General features: G+C 38.1%; 1 protein-coding gene across 1 annotated transcript in view; it reads right to left on the reverse strand.

The window, feature by feature from the left end:
• LOC145997352 (E3 ubiquitin-protein ligase UHRF1-like) overlaps positions 1 to 20,905 on the reverse strand; it is a 33,742-nt gene extending 12,837 nt beyond the window's left edge. Inside the window, exons 1-9 of the mRNA XM_083134311.1 lie at positions 20,608 to 20,905; positions 15,386 to 15,550; positions 14,508 to 14,579; positions 13,594 to 13,958; positions 10,872 to 11,218; positions 8,987 to 9,173; positions 7,121 to 7,352; positions 2,600 to 2,811; positions 419 to 562 (exon numbers count right to left, since the gene is read on the reverse strand). Of these exons, the coding sequence (XP_082990437.1) occupies positions 419 to 562; positions 2,600 to 2,811; positions 7,121 to 7,352; positions 8,987 to 9,173; positions 10,872 to 11,218; positions 13,594 to 13,958; positions 14,508 to 14,579; positions 15,386 to 15,550; positions 20,608 to 20,757 (1,874 nt within the window). The 5' untranslated portion in view covers positions 20,758 to 20,905. The remainder of the gene's footprint in view (positions 1 to 418; positions 563 to 2,599; positions 2,812 to 7,120; positions 7,353 to 8,986; positions 9,174 to 10,871; positions 11,219 to 13,593; positions 13,959 to 14,507; positions 14,580 to 15,385; positions 15,551 to 20,607) is intronic.
• Between the last annotated feature and the right edge of the window lie 355 nt (positions 20,906 to 21,260).

Consider the following 21,260-nt stretch of genomic DNA (forward strand, 5'->3'; position numbering starts at 1 on the left):
AAATGTGAGAATTTTTTTTTGGGGGGGGGGAGAAGCCCCTGTTAGCAAAAGCCACAGCTCCATGGGCAATTTGAGGGCATACAAAAGTATATGTGAGTGTGTAAAACCTTAACTAACTTCAGATATATTAGCAACAATGAAAAACGTTATTAAGATTTCAAAACACAAAACATCAACGTTCGGACTACAGAAATCCAGTGGAATTCTCGATTTTACATTTTCCTGCATTCAAAGGTTCTTCACTCACGAAAAAATGTAAATTTGAGGGTCCACTGAATTAACGAAGAGACGAGGATAGTAATTACTGCAATAACAAACAAAATTAATGTATTATATGTAAAGACATTGATTTGGTGGGCAAGTGATACATTCGTTATTCCATTCTACTCTGAATCTCATGACTGAGAAAAACACCTACCTGTTCCCTTCATCTGGAGCATAGGGTGAGTGCTTCTTGAGCTTGTAGTTCCGGACGACCCTCACAGGCTTCCCTTTCTTCCAATCTTTGGCCTCTGATCCATTTTTTGCATCTAGGGGAGCATCACAATTCAAGGCCAATGCCCTGTAGACAAAAAAAAAGTTTGATCATCTATATTTTTTAAAAGTGCGTAAAGTGGTGAAATGCCAATTTTTTCACTGTAAGAAGGCTTCCCATATGCTTTCCTTAAGACATGTGAATTTGCTTGCCTGATTTCTTCAGACTACAGTGCATAATAATGTCAAGTTGAATATCATCCATCACACAATTTTTGTACATTCTGCTCCAACATTGTACAGCAAAAATGTGTTCCTTGATTTAACAACAGTTATTTTCATATTCTGATTATCTCACATGCAAACCTACAAATATTTTAAACCCAAATCGGAACATTGATTCAGCACACTTATACATTAACATTTGCAAACAATCTGAACTAGAAATTGTGGCCGCGGTGGCTCAGTCGGTAACGCGTCTGACTACCATGCTAAAGGTCCCGGGTTCGATCCCCGGCCGGTTCAAACCCGGGAACTTTTCTAACGATGGAAGCGGCCCCGGCGCCCACCCAGCATCGAATAACATGGGTACCTGGGGAAACCTGGGGGGTAAAGGCAGTCAGGGGCGTGGTGCTGATCACATCACCCCCACTCACGACCGGATCAAGAAAGTGTGGGGCGTTACCCCCACACCCCCTATACGCCTTCATGGCATGGTGCTATGCACAGGGGAACACTTTACCTTTTACCTTTACCTGAACTAGAAATTCTTAAAATGTTCAAGCATCAGTATTGAAGGGAATGAATAAAGGTGTCGATTAAATGCGGTATTGGCTCAGCCGTAATCATACTATACTGTTATGAAATGGAACTTCTGATTAACACTTTAAATACAAACTATTAAATATTTGCTACAGTACTTGCTGTTGCTTTAGTTGCGTGTCCCATGGAGGGGGCTTGGAATAGGAATCAGAGAAAGAGCCAGTTAACAGTTTGAGGAAAGCCAAGGCTCTCGACTCAATTCAACTCGCGACTAATACATTCATCACTTTTCCTTTCATGATTTCTTCATCTAAAGCTACAATAGCTGGAGTCAGACGATGCAGTGAACGCACTCAAATGAATCAGCAGTGAGGAAAGCTGAAGCTCTCGACTCACCTCAGTGTCCCTTGTCACTCATCATTCCCCTATAAGTTCATATTAATTTAAATTCTAAAATAGTGTTTCTGATTGGAACTACAGGAAAACCTCGTTAATACGAAGTTCAAGGGACCAAAAAATGTCAACTTTGAGTTATCCAAACTTTTCAAGATGGCGCCTGTTTTTCAGGTGTAAAAAATGTTACACAAAATGAGAACATGGAGCTTACGCGGACACAAAGATTCCAAGGAGACGGTAACACCATTTATCCTGCCTAGTTATACGACCGGTTATGCACGGGATGCATGTTGTGGCAAAAAGTCTTTTAAAAAATGGTATTTTCTTTCAATTGTGCAAAGTCGTTGCCCTTCTATGAAATTTTTACAATTTTAGTTCATAAGAAACCAGTTTGCACAGAGACCTACGGAAAGGAAAACAATCTCGTTTATTGCAAGAAGTGAAACTCTGAAGAATCTTGACAGTAGTCACACTGGCGCGAGCAAGATACAGGAGATAATCGGACAGAATGAATATTGGATTTTATGTGCGTTCACTAGAACATTGTCCATTACAGGATTAACTGGTAAGAGAAGATTCTCCTTGGAGAGAACACAACCTTTCCCTGGCAAAAAAAAAAAAAAAATATTTAATAAAAAATGTCTACTTTCACTTGTCTTCTTTTTATTCCAAAACGTGAGTTACTTTCTGGACAGGCCTCTTATTATATAGTGAGTAATATGCACTACACACAAATATGTTAAAGATTCTAAACAATTACAATCCAACATGTATGTCATGTCTGTATTGTTTGCTATTAAACAATAAGCATACATAAATATCTGCTGTAAAAATTTCACATGGTGTCGCATGGCATTTTTGCAGACCAACAAAGATTTCCAAACTCTAGAAATGCATTGGCCAATATCGATACATTGGCATTCGTATTGGCTCAGCTCTTGCTTCTGTTACAAAAATCTTAACTCACTTGTTCATCCTTGTGAGCACCTGGTCTGAGCTCTGATTTGCCGTTCGCTTGTTCCCCGACAAGTCTCTCCCTCCGGAACCTGTGTAGTAGAATTCATCCCCATTGTCTGTGTCGTCTTCGTACCCGCCGCTCAGGACGATGCTGTAGGCTCCATCAGACTCGCGGCCGTGGATACCGGCCACATGTGGCCTGTGGACACCTGCCTCTGATACCTACAAGAAAATGCATCTCTCATACATGTTTCATGCTACATTAACAGCAGAACAAAAGAAACAAGCTGAGACACACTTCTACGTCTCTCAAGGATTCAAACCTACGTCCCCTTAATCCACAGTATATCATGCAGTACATCAATCTCAGGGTGGCTACTCTAGAACCATGATAAAATTCAAGCATAATTCCCGGTTTTCAAGGCAAATTTTCAAAAAATTCAAGGTCACAAGCAGATGTTTTCTCTATTTCAACCTTGCGTATTACAGCCTCTCAACACCCACATACATCCACCAGAGGCGCAACCACGAACTTTTTGTCTGGGGGGGTGTGACAAATACCAGGATAAACGTACCAATAATAATAATGACATTATTATGACTATTATTATTAGTAGTAGTAGTGATAGTGTCGAAGACATTATCATGCTCGTAAATTACACAAAAAGGGTGTAGAAGTCGGTGTTAAAGCATTTGTGTTAGAATAAACGATTTTAAACATTTTTTTAAAAAAAAGTTCAATTTCACATTCATTAATAATGGAAAACAAGTACACAAACTGTATTTCTGAATGTGCATTCCGAATATTATTCTTTTTTACATATAACATGTATAACTTTCATGCACAACATAGGTTTTACTCAAAATGGAGTGATGTAAAATAAGAAAATATATGCCAACACTAAATTGTGTACGATACAATGAAGGAGGGCCACAAGGGCTAGATAAATGGTGAAAGAGAGGAAACACTCACCGGACGCAGAAAAACTTCAAATTTTTGTGATGGCATGTCACATCTTCAGGAGTAGAGAAGATGTGACATACCATAACGAAAATTTGAAGTTTTTCTGCGTCCAGTGAGCATTTCCTCTCTTCTTTTTCACTTTTATATACATATACACACACACAGCATATAGCCTAGGTCTATTATTTATATTCATTACATAATCAATTCATCCACCTCATAACAAACCAACTGCAAAAATTATATAAATTGTCTCTCAAAAGTGCACGCTCCTTTTCCTCTCAACAATTGTTCATGCATTTAAGATAAAATCCATTAAGAGAAGTCTTATTTCTCTCATTATTTTCCTGTAGTTTACGGTTATTACAAGCATAAGAAAACAGTTTTTCTTTGTGACGTTTCAGGAGAACACACGCTCCTTTCATCAGACATTTATTTTCATTTTGACTAAAGATACAGTTATAACAATGGTTAGTAATTTTTAAACAAAAAGAATCTGTTATATAATGGATGTTGTCAATGTTACATTGTTGTAATATAGCAACTTAACTGTGAAAAAAGCAGTCTGTTTGTTTCATACAAGAAAAACTCTTATTTCTCTCTCTGGTAATTTACAATGCATTACAGAAAAGAATCATATTGCGAGTAAAGCGAACAAGAAAATTCTTAATCCATATTTTTGCAAACTGAAAACAATATTGATTTAATAGGGTGCAAATAATTTCACGAGGTGCCATGGCATTCTCCCTTTTACAACTTTTATCATTTAGACTGTTCTGCGGCCAGGGCCGACTCCCTAGCTATGGCTCTGAACTTGATGAGACTAAGAAAAGCAGGCATTGCGAGCGAGAAAATTTTATGAAATGTATTTTTGTTTGCATAAAATTTGAAATCGAGGGGGATAATTGCCCCTCTGCAGCTGCCCTTGCCCTCCTTAGAACTGATTTCCATTCAAGGTGGGGGGGAGGCAATGCGCCCCTGATATGCACACACAAATATAGTAACAATATGAAGTGTCTGTGTGATTCCAATGTATCCAAAAATTCTAATTTAATTAAACGGTATATTTAAAACATTTAATTTGAGGTCCTTAGTTTACAATTGCCATTTCACATACTCAGACTCGAAATACATCTACAAACACAAGTCACATAAATGTTATGGTAGGTCCAGTCCCGATTAGCCTTACTGTGCATAAAGTGGACTCAAAACACCAAATCAATCAAATCTACCTAATCATTAGTGGCATGCATATTTCGTTTTTGACGAAAAAACAAAATTTGAAAAAACACATTGTAGTGTTAATTTTTCATGTTTTTGAAACGTGTGAGATGCATTTTGTGACCATGTTTTGTCACGAAATAATGCGAAATGAACTGCAAAAAACGAAATTAACTCTTAAACACGAAATTCAGGGTTTATTCACCGACGCGACACCTTCTAAGGTCTGAATTATCCTGAGTGTTATGCAATTCCCGGAAAATTGATTAATTCTGCTTTTAATATTGGAGAAGCAAAAATGGACTCCTTTACACAGAAATAAACTTAATACTCCGATAACTACATAAATGTGCTATTAGAAGTGAAATGTTAATTCTGTGGAATAAGTGTAGTTTTTAAATCAAATGTAGGATTATATTCACAATTTTAAAACCAAAATGTCTTTTTATATACCACTTTTCATCCAATTATTCACCGCTATAACACCGATATTTTATTATATTTACCGCTATTGAACCTGAAATTGACTCAGTTTTTGTACCAAAATTTTGCTTTTTTATTTACCAAAAATATGTGCCTCTACTAATCATCTTCAAGAAATCTTATCTTGCAATAATCTTCTGTCTGTCAGATTGCTCTACAAAGGACAGTAACAAAGTAAACAGATCGAGAGAATTCTGTTTCATTTTTCACACAACATTATTTTCCTCCCTCTATATAAATAAAAAAATCTCGCCTCAGGGCATTTATCAATATGTATAAATTCAATAGGATTTGGATTAATAAAAGTTGCAATTTTTCACGTCTACGGAGAAAAATTCAAGCATAATTTTCGGAGCCAATAATTCATGCAGAATTCCCGGTGAATAGCCACCCTGAATCTGTGGCATTAGGATCTCAGTGCCACTGCAACAATAACAAAACACTATCCACAGGGTGAATGATTTCAGATATGTATTTTCCTTTAATGTGTTGTTAACTTTTGGGACATGACAGTAAACACTTCACGAACATTTATCTACAAGGATCATTAAGAAAAAGTGATTGTATGCTTATAACTAGGACCTGGGACTTTATGTTATAACATATTTTTCATTTGGCTTCGGATCTAATATTGGGGTGAGATCTTTACATATCTGATGAAAATCAGCCGAACTAGACAAGTTTGACAAAGCATATTTTGACATATTTCACCAATTTCGCATTTTTACAACATATTTCTTCAATTTTATTGTAATAAGACATATTTCTGTATAATTTCGTAATTCTCTTGCACATAATCGGTTATTTCATAATTTTTTCTTCGTAGCTTTAGCACAACGGATAGTTCATGTTGTCGATGGCAGGATATGGAAATTACAGAGAAAGAAAGGTGCCATCTTTTCTTAGTACAGAACGATAAAACCCCACTTTTTTTATCCCTCCGACAATTGATAGCCATGCAACCTTTATTGAGGAAAAATGTTCTCTCTCATTGTTGCACGGGAAGTGAAGAAGTTTCGTTCTCATTTGTTTGCCTTTTTCGCTTTTTACAAAAATCAGTCAAAAGTAAAAATAACATTAGGTACATTACAGCCCCTACTCTACTCTGTTGGGTATGGGAGAAATTCGAGAGTACTGTTGTGCATATTTTTGGCTTTACTGGGAATATTTCTGCATTTTTCTGACATATTTGTAATTTTTCATGACATATTTTCCAATTTATATCACATAATTACACACATATTTTACAGTTTTATAGGACATAAAGTCCTGGGTGCTACTTATAACTGACTGCTTACATTACTGTAGATGATGAAGTTACTGCACTCCTTCATAATAGTCTCGGGAAGATTGGAGCAAATGTTGCCAAATTTCTGGTAATTTTCTCATATCGTTAGCAGAATAGTTTTCAATATAGGATTGAGGAACCACCCTATGGCATCCATTATGTCATTGATGGTCTAGAAGTGATATCCCTGTGGTGGATTTTTTAGCAAGTCTTTTAAACAAGTCTTAGTCATAAGGACTCACGGCTGGACCAGAGGAGAGGAGGGACTCTGGCACTTCCCAGCTACACCACTCAAATAGTTGCCCCATTGAATTTACAGCATAGCACCTTGCATTGTTCTGCAACACTATCAATATCTTGCCCCCCTCCCCCCCCCCCCCAAAAAAAAACAACCTGGCTCCTGAGAAAAGAGGGCTGGCGGCTGAATTATTTAAAGTTTCTTCTACTTCTGCACATGACTATGTATCCAACATCCAATTCCTGAAGAAGGAGACCAAAAAAGTCTCTGAAATATAGGTATAAATGTAAAATAGCAGTTAGAAGTCCAAGTAAATTAATATAGTGTGACTTCCTACCTGAAGTCTAAACTTCCAGCAAGTCCCCACGTCAATTCCTGGAACTGGACCGTAGTGATTGGATGGCACCAACGTGCATACTTTGCTGCGCCCAACACATGCCATTCCCTTCCCCCAGTCTCTGGTGACGTTTGAGTTGGCGGAGGTGAGCCTGGCTTTCTTCTTGCTCTCCTTCAATTTGGCTCCTGCGCCCACAATCTCATTCTCATCAGTCTTACAGGAAGGGCAGTACCTACCAAAATTACAAACAACATTATTATTTTTCTTTATTTTTTCAAAATTAAACCGAAACTTGTAGAAATAGCAAAGTTTAAAGCAAGGCCACGGAATTTTTTTTACACAAAGACCAGTAACTATTGATTCAATTGGGCACTTTTATTTACAGCGAAGACATAATTCAAGACAACAAAATTGAGGTTTTATAAGTTCTAAGGCAGGATGTCGCCCACAGGCTGTAATTTAGGCAGCCCTTGGACACTTCTCGGTAATTTAAATTAACTTAAATAGAGCGAAACCCAAATTTACTATCCTGCATTATACATTCAATATGATGGTGCCATATTTTTCCCTAGATGTCACATTTTTTTGCACTTCCAAGTTTCTTTCTCAGTGTAGTCCCTGGAAAAATGCAAACTTGATGTTCTACTATAGTTACATATGTTGGAACATAGCTCTTAGTATATCGATATAGACAAGGACTGTGTAAAAAATGTATAGATTTCTTTACTCAGTGAAAATATCATAGGAAAATTTATCATGCACCACTCAAAGACTTGCAAATTAACACTACAGTCTGTTTCAGTCAAAAACCAAATATAGTGGAACTTTGATTATGATTTTCAGGAGTTTATTGTTAAGGAACTTACAAAGCTGGAAAAATTTTATAATGTCTCCTTTTGCTTGGACTAAAGTGTATCAGTGGGAAAACATAAAATTGGAGTTCCACTGTATGTATGTCCCCACCAATAGTGCATTAATTGATGCAAGAAGTTCATTACAAGACAGAAAATAAAATGACAAACTAATTACGTCCAGTATAGGAACTGAGGAAGAGATGAAGGCCCTGTTGTTCACTGATGACTTAGTAATATGGAGAAACATGGAAGAAGAAATACAGAGACAGCTTTATCGTTGGAATTAGGAAATTAGAAGAGGAGGGATTAAGGAACAGAGCCAGAAATGTACCAAGAATTAAGGTGGACACAGAAGTGTTGAGGGTAGTGGAAGAATAATTGAGAGAAGTGGAAGAATAGATGAGGAGGTAAACCGAAGAGAACAAATAGGTGGTGGATTCTATCAAAGCGTTCGGAGATTAATATGGAACAGGAATGTAGCTATGAAATGTAACGCATACTATGTGCCAATAATTACGTATGAAGCAGAGACTTGGACAATGACAGAGACACAAAAGAAAGATGCAATTTTTAAGAAGTATATTGGGGAAGACTAGATGGGATAGCATAAGGAATGATGAGATACTTCGGACACATGAAGAGGATGGATGCAGAAAGACTGCCAGTAAGAGCTTACAATGCACAAGGAGTGGGGAAAAGGCCAAGGCAGAGACCAAGATATCAGTGGAAAGAGCAGATAGCGGAGTGTTAGGAGAAGAGGACAAGATTGGAATACCGTGGAAAACCAGAAAAAATGGAGAGACTTGACTTTTATGCCGACCCAGCCAGCGACAGGAAACGGCGAAGGATGAGGAGGAAAACAACTGATGACCTAAAATCCACCACTAAGAAAGGTTAATCAGTAGAATCTAAACCATCTCTTGCGAATGCCATTATAAAAAGATTCATCTTTACACCTTAGTTACAAACTTAGCATTGACATAGCAGGATTCATCTTCGCTTTCCATCTTACCAGTAGTCCTCGTCCGGGAGGCTCTCCAGAGGAGGGGTCAGGCAGCCTAAGTGGTAGGCCATGTCACAGTCATCACACAGGATCTGTTTCTCCGGTTCCTCCTTGCTGCCACACACGTAGCAGGAGCAATTCCTGCATTTTCTCGTCGGAATGTCCTTGCAGTACGAACAGTCTGGAACCTTACTTCCTACAAAAGAAAGCAAAGAACTGTCCTACTAAATATTCATTGCAATTGTCTTATTTTGGTTGTGTCAGCACTTAAAGACTATTTGCACCTGTCACATTATATGGGAACAAACCCATTACCTGACCTGAATTAACTGTAATGTTATTAACTAAAATATTAAAACATTCAGACTTCGGTTAAAAGCTGAGGCTGTAAAGGAGGACTCAGCACACACAAGGACAAAACACAGATGCCAGAGCCTCGTTAGTCTGCAAAATGCAGTCCAGGGTGTACTATGTGGAAGGATCACCCCCTTACACCCCAGAATTGATTTGTGACTTCTTGTTCCTTTGTTGGCACTGATTGTCACTTATCCATTTATTGCCTTTTCTCTCCACAATTATAGTTGATTTTTATTTCCGAAGGAACTATTAACTTATTAATTTTGGGATTACAGCAATAACTAATTCTTTTTTCAGAACTATTCACATACAACAAATAATAATTAAAGAAAATAAGATACAATTCGAGTTACCAACAGAATACGATTGTTCAATTATTACAAATATCCATAAATTTACAGAATATTTGCTTATCTTCTCTGACAAAAGCAGCAACATGTAACCAAATACTATTCTAAACCAATACAATAAATTACCTGAATTTCAAGGCTGTTAAATTAGATTTTTATCAGTTTTCTATTTTCGCAGAATGGGTAGGACGGACACCCACGGAATACATGTCCATATGAACATATTAGTCAATTATTGTGTTTGATGTTGGAGCATTTCTAGATGCAACTAGGTCTCATACGAAAGAATAAAACTATTACCTTCCTTGCAACACTTACATGAAACATAGCTTTATTATGGTTGTAATTGAAGAACTCACTGCAGTCTTCTCGTGTTTTTGAAATTACACAAGTGACAGTGATTTTTGTAGATGCCAAATATGAAACTTACTAAGATTCACTGTTTGTTCATTCCGTGTCAACTCAACCAATGCCTGAACGTTAACATCTCAGAAATTAATAATTTATAGTAGTGGGAGTTGACAAAAAACGAAAATTTTCAGATATTTGGGTTCTTAGTTTTTTAGCTATTGACTTTCAAAAACTCAACAATCACAATATTTTGACAACATTCATAAATTTTTAAACAGCTGTAAAACAACAAAAAAAGAAACATTTGGCCTAGAGAGTTCAAATTGGTGTCACTCTCTTCTGCTTTTAATGAGCTTTAATTTGAAATGTGATATCTGTATTTTGTAACTTTTCAGAAATTAAAAAAAAAATTGTTTTCAATACATCAATTTACTAACTGTTTGCATAATTTCATTATGGGATGGCAATGGGTTCCTATGGATATTATTATTATTTTTAATTTTAACATGTGTGAAATTTGCTAAATTTGTTAACTTGTATGCTACAACTGCAACTACAAGCTGATTTTTTGAGTTTTTGAAAGTCAATAGCTCAAAAAATCTTACATTTTGTCTTTTTGATAGGTACAATGAACGAACAAAAAACTTAAAAATCTGAATCCTAAAGGTCCAAAATTATTTTTCTATTGGTTTATTTGACATGGAATGATCTTGTTGAAATAACCTTTGGATGGGGAAAATAGTTATGTAACATCGTGAGGAGCTTAGGATGGGTCGAAGGATGGTCCCTGCAAGAGGAGCAACATACTCAATTAGAGCACTTACATATACACTTACGTGATACACTAGTTTCCTTCATTTTCAGGTCATCATCCTCGGTGCGATCCTTCAGCAATTTGGGCATCTCTATCCGCATAACTTCATTCCAGAAATTTACTTTACAGTTTTCTATTGCTGCATTGTCCTGCCCAACGATGAGTGTTCCAACAATGCTCTTCGATGTTCTGGAATTGTTAATTGACGATATCTTCATATCGTACCAGTATCCTCGGTCTCCTGGTTTATCTATGTTGTAGTTCACAAGGACAGTATCCTCCACTTTGAGTTCGTCGAATTTGTAGGTGTAATGAGCTCTAGGCCTTAAGTGACATGTTTTCAGAATGATTTCCCCATCGGACTCATACCTGGGGGAAAAAAGAAAACAATAGGTTAAGCACATTTCATATCCTGTGATGTCACATTTCCGCTTCTGTAGGTTAATCATGATTATGAAAATCATAATTAGATGAACTTGATGAAGCAACACATACAGGGTGGGAAATAACCTTTTGCTAGGGGTCTGCAGGAAAAAGTAACAACAATTAAGAAATTATGGTAATGCCAAATGTTTACTACGACAATAGTGGTTACAAAAACAAAATTAAAAGTTAGTTCACGACAAAGCACCTTGCTTCAAGGCAAATGCTAAAACCAAGACCTTCTTCGTCGAAGTGGCATTGACTTCTTCAGCAGTTCTGAATGGCCGGGTGCATCACCGGACCTGAATTCAGCGGAGCACTTTGGGGCTATTCTGAAGGACGCAGCTGAGTCCTTGATGATAGTGGAACGTGGACCGGACCGCTATTCCCGGCCAACACTCCTTGCACATCTGGAACAAGTCCTCCGTGACATGGAAAGGAATACGGACTGTTTGCGAATCTTCTGAGTTCCTACCCTGATCGTCTTCGTGCTGTGAGAGAAGCAAACGGCGGACATACTAACTTTTAATTTTGTTTTTGTAACCACAATTGGCATAGTAAACATTTGGTATTACCATAATTTCTTAATTGTTTTTACTTTTTACTGTGGACCCCTAGCAAAAGGTTATTTCCCACCCTGTACATCAGGGCAGTAATTGAACCAGGAACTTTTGATGGAAAGATTGTCGACTAAATTCATACCAAGTGCATCAGCACTGAGGATATCTGCACCCTTCTTTTAATAGGGGGACAAATAGGGTCCCTTAACAAAAACATACTCATCTAAAAGAGAGTGCGATAAAATTGATTGATTGACTTTCTTTGTTTTACTTCGCCTTTTGCGCCACTTTTGGCTAATTTGCAAAGATGGGGATGAGTGATGAAATTGATGAATGGACACACACAAAATTCCATGCCCCGGCCAGGATTCGAACCCGGGGCCCCTGGCGAAGAGTGCAATAAAATAACAAATATTTTGGAAATGAATGTTTCTTCAACAACATATCAACACACATTCAAAAACTAAATATCAATAGCCCTTTGATGAAAGCTGACATCCTTATTAAGATATAACATACAGGTAAAACCACTATTTTGTATCAGTCAATTTCTAGTTTATATCATCTGAATCCTCTGAAAGTAACTGTAAATTTTTCCCTTAACAAAAAGTCTGTGGTTGAGTAACAAGTGCTACACTTAAAACTGTGTAGAAGCAGATGCTGCAAGCATCTGAATCAATAAAGTTTGCAGCCACAAATCATACTTAAGAAGAGGTAATGTGACGGGTTTCTAGGTTCAATACCCAGTAGTTCAGATTCCACTTTGATCTGTAAGTCTAGTCCCGATTAGCATTTCTGTGCATAATGTGCAATTAAAACAAACTCCACCTCAATTAGTTGCAATTTATTCACTGATACAGGCTCACTTTTCCAGCATTTGGGTATTTTACAGGGTCCACAAAAATGCCATGCAACGCTTTTGTAGAGTTTAGTTATCATCAAAATTATCAGTGTTGTGTGATATAATAAATTTTCTGATTAAATGACAGATGTTTTAATATTCCGATTTAATCCTGGAATATTTAAAAGCAAAATCTTGTCCAATTGAAAAATAAAACTGCATTGGAATACTTACATATTAATAACATTAATAAAAATTTCAAACGAATTTTAATTCTCGCAAACATCGGTATTAGTGAGAATCGGGAAGAGAATTGGCATCATTATCAGTATTTATTCAGTTCTACAATTGATTCATTTTCTAGTTTACTTTGCTTTTCCTGACATTTTTGGCTAATTGCGAAGATGAGGATGAAAGAACCAGGATATCACACAACACAAGCTTCACATAGGATTATACTGACGATGAGTCCAAATGCCAGAGCCTTGCTATTCTACGAAATGCAGTCCAGGGTGTACTACATGGAAGGGAGGTTGACAATTGGGTGTTTCCGCAAATGGTCATGTCTTACACCACTCAGCTCTGTTCTAAAATATACAAGATTATAGGGATAGACCGATATGAAATTTTGGCAGATATTGATGAAGTACCAATATTAAATTTACGATACCGGTAACTGATATTCTACAAACCCGATATCAAATTTCAAATGGTCCTTGCAGAACCTAAATAGTTCACTTACCTTAATAAATATATGTTATGAGTTGAACCAAGCTTTTGCAATGCTAAAGAAGCCACATACTTACTTTTTTACGACAGTAAAATTATTGGTTATCTTACCGATAAACTTATATGCCTACATCGGCCGATACCGATAGAGTACAGAGTTATCTGTCCCATCCCTACAAGATTATACTTACGATTCAAACTGCACATTATACGTGTATCCATCATTTACAGTTTCTCCAGCACCAGGAATACTACTCTCGAGTTCATCAGACAAAGCATTGGAGTTTCTAGAACTTTTACGAGGAGATACTGAGCCACTTGAAAGACTGAGGCGATTTTTCTTCTTTTTCGTTGGAGAGTTCTCCCGGAACGTAGGATCCTTTGTCTTGGAACAGCTGGGGAGATTTGAGGTATCATTCAACACGTGATCACTGCTGCTCTTAGAATCACTCGTGGTGGGGAGTTCAGAAACACTTGAATCCTTGAGGATACGCAACACTTTAGCCTCGAACCAGGCTCCCGTCACTGGGTCCTTGGCATCCACTAGGTCTCCCACCTGCAATAGGTGAATATAACGCTCTTACAATGCCTAACGATCAACACTAAATATATGTTAAGGTCACCACCAAATTCCAGGTACAGTGGAATCACGATTTAACATTCAATCTTGATGGTCCCAATAGAGGAAAATTATATAAAATTTTCCAGAATTTTACATTTTCCCATATTTTAAGTTATTTCATCTTGGTCCCTTGAAAAACTTAACATCGAGGTTCCACTGTATTTTGAAATCACATTCCAGACCACTTTCTAATGCTTGAACATAATAATAAATAAGTCTTCAGTCATGAAATATGTAATATTTAAATTCGTGTCATTTTTCTGCTGCTTTTGGATAATTGCCATGGTGATTAGATGAATGGGCCCTAACAAAGAAAGGCACACTCATGTCCACAATAGGACTCGAACCTTTGACCACTGGCAGCAAGTGAAAATTAAGAAAAAAATGCACAATTCTAATTAGCAATGTGTGGTAAAAGTGTACTTATGACATACCTCTCAACAAAAAATAAAAATTCAAACCCTTCAAAAAACACACAATTACCTTATAATAGAGGCTAGCCTGGACACCCTCAGTCACAGTCTCCGACTCACTGTCACCAGCATCTGTTTTCTCCTGAAAGAGAAATAATTTTAAAAAAAATGATCATTTTGATGTTACAGATTCCCAAACAAATTGAAGACTTAGTTACAATATGAAACAAATAAAGTGCAAGAAGGAAATGCAATTACTCTATTGTAAGAACAGTGCTAGTGTATATTGTTTGGCTTTGGGTTATTTTCTTGACTTTATGCTCAGATGGGTTAATTGGAACCAGACCTACAGTTGCAAGTGGGGTAGAAACTTCCTCAGCTGGGAAGCCTTGATTAAGAGGAGTCGTCATTACCAGTACACCACCACGGAGACACTTGGGGGAAGGTGTGGGTGTCAGGCCCAGGAGCCCCCATTAACAAATACTAATGGTTCCTTTAGAAAGAGTGTCTCCCCAATGGTGCACTTGTAATGCTATCACCTTGTAATCAAGGAGTCCCAGGTTTGATACCCAAAGGAGCCCCATAGTAGTTTGGATACAACTTTAAGCTGTAGGACCAGTATTGATTAGCCTGTGTGTGTGCCTAAAGTGGACTTGAAAAAAAAGGACTCCGTCCCACACTCTTTAGAAAGACTATCCTTAATATTCCATTGTCACATATGCAGTTCTAATGCAGACGTTTAAGAAGATCAACAACTGGAACAGTCTGCGACAATCAATTTCTTGGTTAATGCCATTGTATTGTATGCAACATGTCCCCGATACGAGCACATTCAGAGGTTCGGACCTCACTTTGTGGGTACTTTATCTACTGATGTGGCCACTAATGGTCATATATTCAATGCATGAAATTCATACATTCTTTTTGAACAATGGGAAATGTTCTCACCTGCTCCTCGTCCTGCGACGTTGAAGGCTTCTGCTCAGTGTTCTCCTTCTCCTCACTACTCCCAGCCTTGGAAGAAGGTTCCCCACATGTGTCAGGTTTTATCATCACCTGGATGACATCATTCAGTCTCACATCATAGTCAAACAGTTTGTAGTCATCTTCAAGCTGAAAGTAGAAATTTAAGTACTAAGAGAATGGCCGTTTGCATTTTTGTTACTCAGCATTGCTTTTCTGCCACTTCTGCCTGTGGTGGAGATCGAAACTTTACTTAACATACTCGGCAACAAAGTATGCCATTAGAATGGCTATAACAAGCAATCCGTAACCGTTAATAAAGAAAAAAAAAATAAGTTTTTAACCAGTATACAATTTTTACTGCATTAAATCTTACTTCAGCAGCTATGACAAAAGGTGATCATGACTGTAATCATTCTTTTTTTATCCAGAGGTAAACAAAACTGAAATGAAAAATAATTCAGACATGAGCCCCTTTTCTCAGGAGCCAGCTTTCTTTTCTTTAAAATACGGAATTTTCATTAAAAAAATATTTTTTAAAGGAAAGGCATGGAGCTAATTAAGATAAAGCTACACATTTTGAAATGTAACCTTAAAACATTCATTAATTAATATAAGATTGGATTAAAAGTAATTAATTCTTGTGCTGGAGAGTGGGCTTCCTGAAGATGGCTGAACTGGTAACAGCATGGAAAATGATGCAATACATGACCAAACATATCATACGTGGGTGTACCCAAAAGAAACCGAACTAATTTTGTGGTGGGCAGAGCTTTTGTAGTACCACGTTTTCCCGCCAGGAGCACATAGAGTGAACCTTCCTGAGTCTGTAAGCCAAGTGCCGTCGCTGAAGCAGGTCAGGACACGGAGTTTAGAGTGACAGCTGTTTTGTGTGATCATCGTTTTTGCAATGGCTGATTTTCGGGAACAGCGTGCGGCGGTGAAACTCTGCTTTTTGCTCGGAAAGAGTGGAACAGAAACTCTTGAAATGTTAAAAACGGCATACAAGGACGATGCTATGGGGAAAACTCAAGTGTTTGAGTGGCTTTCCCGTTTCAAAAATGGTAAAATTTCACTTGATGACAAACCTCGTTCTGGTCTTCCTTCCACGGCCCGAACACATGACAATGTTGAAAAAATTCGTGAAATCAACGAAGATCGACGACAGACAATTAAACAAATTGTGGAGCTGTCGGGAGTGACTTGGAGTTCAGTGCAGCGAAGTTTTGAAACGATTGCGCAACAACGTGCGGCGGAAGCAGCCCGATTGTGGCAGTCGGGTGACTGGTTTTTCCATCATGACAATGCCCCGGCTCACACAGCCCTGTATGTACGACAATTCTTGACCAAAAATTGTATGACACCTGTTCCTCATCCTCCATACTCACCTGACCTTGCCCCATGTGACCTTTTTTCGTTTCCTAGAATGAAAGGAGACATGAAAGGAAAACGTTTTGCTGATGTTGCTGAGGTGAAGAAAAAACGACGGAGGCGCTGTCACGCATCACAAAAGATGACTTTAAAAAATGTTTTGAAAAATAGAATCAAAGATTGGACAAGTGTCTTAATGCAAGTGGAGAGTACCTTGAAGGGGATTGAAGGTTTGCACTTAAATTGTGAATAAATAAGTTCACAAAAAAATTAGTTCGGTTTCTTTTGGGTACGCCCACGTATCACTGCAATTTTAAAATTCGGCTAGCAACAGTGAAAACATTTTAACGATATGTTTATTATTCTGATTTAATGATGCATATGATACAGAAAACACATAAACAAAGAACACACACTGAACTCATTATTTAAAAAAGGTAATGGAAATTTCCATTAGCAAACTCAAAATGATTATACACACACACACACACACACATATATATATATATATATATACACACCACGTGTGGCACCTAAAAGTACCACCTGAAATAGCGAAGAAACCAGAAACAGTAGCGATGTGAGGTTTGCGGGAAACAATAATATCAAATGGGGCTCGTAAATCGGAGGTATGGGGTGGGTCGAAAAATATCGACAAATGGGGCATCTGGAGCAAAGTCATATATTTTTAAATGGAACGATATACAATAACATGCATAATATAAAAGAGCACACACAGAGAAACACAACGCCGTTGGTCTCATGCATCTACTGCACATAGGAACGAAGATATGGCCATGTAAAAATATGTAAACAAACTTACAAGTGGCCCACTTGACCGTCAGTACCACGGCATGTACAAGAATGAGATGTCGGAAGCCATTGGACAAGATGAAGACAGAACGAGTTAAAGGAAGAAAAAATACAGTAGACATCGTCAGCACCATGTATTTGAGAGTGTTACAGCATAATGAAATGACCATGACAGTATGTCGAAGAACCACTGCGTAAGAAGCGAAAACCTGTCAAAGTGTGTGTTCCAAGTGGTGGCCGTCAGCTGCGATACAGGAAACGAGGCACCCACGCAAAGATCGTTGCACAGAATGTAGCATCTCGTAGCGAATGTCCCTACAGGCCGCAGTAATGCGGTGTTGCATATCCTCTGGAGTTGTTGGCACATCCTGGTAGACAATGCCCTTCAGCTTTCCCCACAGGAAAAAGTCTAACGGTGTCAAATCTGGGGAACGAGCCGGACATTTGACAGGCCCTCCACGTCCAATCCAACGATTTGGAAATGTATTTTCCACACATGCTGTAGCGCGTCTTGCACTGTGAGCTGGGCACCCATCATGTTGGTACCACATGTCCCTCCTTGTCTGAAGTGGTATGTCCTCCAATAGTACAGGCAGTTCATGTTGTAAAAACTGTATGTATCGGTCAGCATTCAGTGTCCCTTGTATAAAAAAAGGGCCAATGAGATGTTCACCCACTATACCACACCACACGTTCACACTGCATGGGCGCTGGCGTTCCACTTGGCGAAGCCAATGTGGATTTGTCACCGACCAATAGTGCATGTTCCTTAGGTTGACATTTCCATGATTGGGAAAAGTTGCCTCGTCAGTGAAGAGGATATGCGACAAATCGGGTGTGTCGTGTCGTAACAACCATGTGCAAAACCGAACACGGTCCACAAAATCATTCCCGTGAAGTTCTTGATGGAGGGAGATATGATATGGGTGAAACTTGTGTGTGTGTGCAGAATGCGCAATACACTTCGCTGACTCATCCCAGCATCTGTGGCAATTTCACGGGAGCTAACGTCTAAGGGTTGAAACTTGGTGAATGAGCACATCTATATCAGAGCTCTTTATCCAGTAAAGCTCAACTTCCTGACCATTTCCCTTCTTGCAAATATTATCTGCTGAAATCAGGACTTTTAGCGTCAATGACCTACTTTTTCAAACGTAAATTTCACCCTTTCATAATTCATATATAACAATGGCTAATACACAGTCTTGTAGCTTACAGTATGCTGACCATTTTGGTTTTTGTTCCACATCGATAGGATAATTAGGGACGGAGATATTTCAGATTCGGTAACCCCTTACGACACCATCAAATGGCGGATCTTTGAAAACAAATATGGCTGCCACTCTAAACCTACAGCCACTAAAATTAAAATAATGACTGTTATCAACTAACAACATGGTAAAGTAACTGCACAGAAAAATTTAGATTGTTTAAAAATTGTCGAGCAACGATTTTCTCATATCCTGGACCACTTGACATGGATTGTCCCATTTGCTTTCTCTAAATGAAGCAGATGTTGCACACATTTAATGACGTAATCTCCTGTCATTGTTTCCAACCATGCCGTTGTTTTACAAAAAAATGACGTCCCTTTTTTTTAAGTATGTATGCCTAACCGAACCAAACCTTACCGTGAATGGTTTGTCGGGGCTATGCTGGAATGATGTTTGGGGCTATTCGTGAATGGTGTGTGGGGTATTTTCCAGTTATAACCCCAAATTTTAACTGTTTGCCTAACCTAACCGTGAATGGTTTTTGGGGCTATGAGGGAATGATTTTTGGAGCTATGCGTGAATGGTGTGTGGGGCATTTTTCAGTTAGTAAGGTTGGAAACACTGCATAAACATTACGCAAGTCAAGCTGAAGAATTACTGATGCGGAAAAAGGAAGAACAATAATAACCGTTACTCTCATAATTGACGTTATTTTCATGAAAGAAGCAAAATTACACCTAAAAGAATGTTTCACAATGCACAATAGGTAAGTGCAAATGTAAGAAGTGCGAGACATGATCGGCAAATAGGATATAGGTAATGAACTGAACTATTTTCCGCAATACCCAATTGTCTAACATCTGGAAGGTGTTTTTGTTTTGTGTGATGTAGCGGATTTCTTCAAATATAAATGTTTGGGGATCATTTGGGGGCAGGTGACTCCGGCCAATTTCTAACAGCCTTAAACAGGGAGTCTATAGAGAAAGCCAGGGAGCTGGAACAGATGTTAGTCCCACAAACCTTTGATGTTAGTCCCCAAAAACCATTGACGTTAGCCCCAAAAAACATTTTCTGTAAGGTTAGGTTAAGCAAGCATAGTAAAAACAATTTTTAAAAAATTAAAAGTACTCGACACGTCATGTTCTAGTGAAAACACGGCAAGTAACACAAACACTGACCATGGGGTTACGTCATCTGACACAAGGAACATTGTGCTTTCGTGCAGAAAGCAAATGGCGGCAACATAAACAGCGTGTCGGACAGAGATCTTCGCAGAAAATGTATTCGCATTAAAATGGATCAAAACTAGATTCACGAACTTCCACAACGCTACAGAAAATGATTTCCGTAAGTACTTTATCCTGTAAATTTGAAGAAATCCGTCACCCCTATACAATAATGTCACCAAGGTTGCAACACTGCAAACCCACTGATCATCGACAACGCTAGTCAAGATTTCTCCGCCATATTGTGTGAGAGGAACGCACAATAATTACTCGATATGTGTAAAATTGAAGTTATTTTTGTGAAAGAAGCGAAATCACACCTTAAACAATGTTTCGCAATGCATAATAGTCAAGTACGAATGTAAAAAAATGACGAAATGAACGAGTGAAATGTGTTTTCCCTATACCATATTGTTACCTCCAAATTTTAATTTACAGTTAAATTTCGCAAATAATTACAGGTGGTTCCTCTTTCAAGTCCCTTTCAGTGTACGAAATTTCATGACCTAATTAATCATATTAATTTCGTACTTTTTGCTAAGGGCATTTAATTCTAAACATTCACTTAATAAATAAAGTTTACCTGTTTTCCGCGGTAAAACAAACGCTGCTTCTCAGGGTTTATCTTCATACACCCATGAATCTTAGTCTTTAACTCTGACACTCGTGTCAGTTTTGAAATGTTAATTGATTCACTTTGCTTGGCATCAATCGTTCTCACTTGTATGTACATTTTGAATCACTTTAGAAGTTTACTGTACAGAGGGTAAAAACATTAAAAAAACAGCAATAAACAATAAAATTTTGATTCCTTAAAACACTACCAAGCAAAGGAAGACAAATTCCAGGCACTTTGGCGCAAATTCTTCAGACGGGTCAATGCTGCCAGTTCGTCTAAATACACGAACATTCAAGCAACGTGTGGTAAATGTTGTTGCTTCAATGGAGCATGCGACAATGCGTCGTCGTAGTAGTAGCATATTCTATGGTAGTAGTAGCAAGAATTCGCGATTAAAATTACTAGGGGTGTGCGGGATCCCGAAAAGTCGGGACCGGGATCGGGGAAAAAATTTCCCGTCCCGATCCCGACTTCGGGAAATGACTTCCGACTTTTCGGGATACCGAGCAGTCGGGAAATACCGAAAGGTCATTTTAAAACGTTGTTAATTCTGGACGTTTTCTGCATCGCAAGTGTCCGGAACTTATCGGAAATTGTTTGTTTTTATTCCAGAAATG

The sequence above is a fragment of the Lepisma saccharinum genome, chromosome 13 (genome assembly GCF_977018435.1).
Source record: "Lepisma saccharinum chromosome 13, izLepSacc3.1, whole genome shotgun sequence".
Taxonomy (NCBI): Eukaryota; Metazoa; Arthropoda; class Insecta; order Zygentoma; family Lepismatidae; genus Lepisma; species Lepisma saccharinum.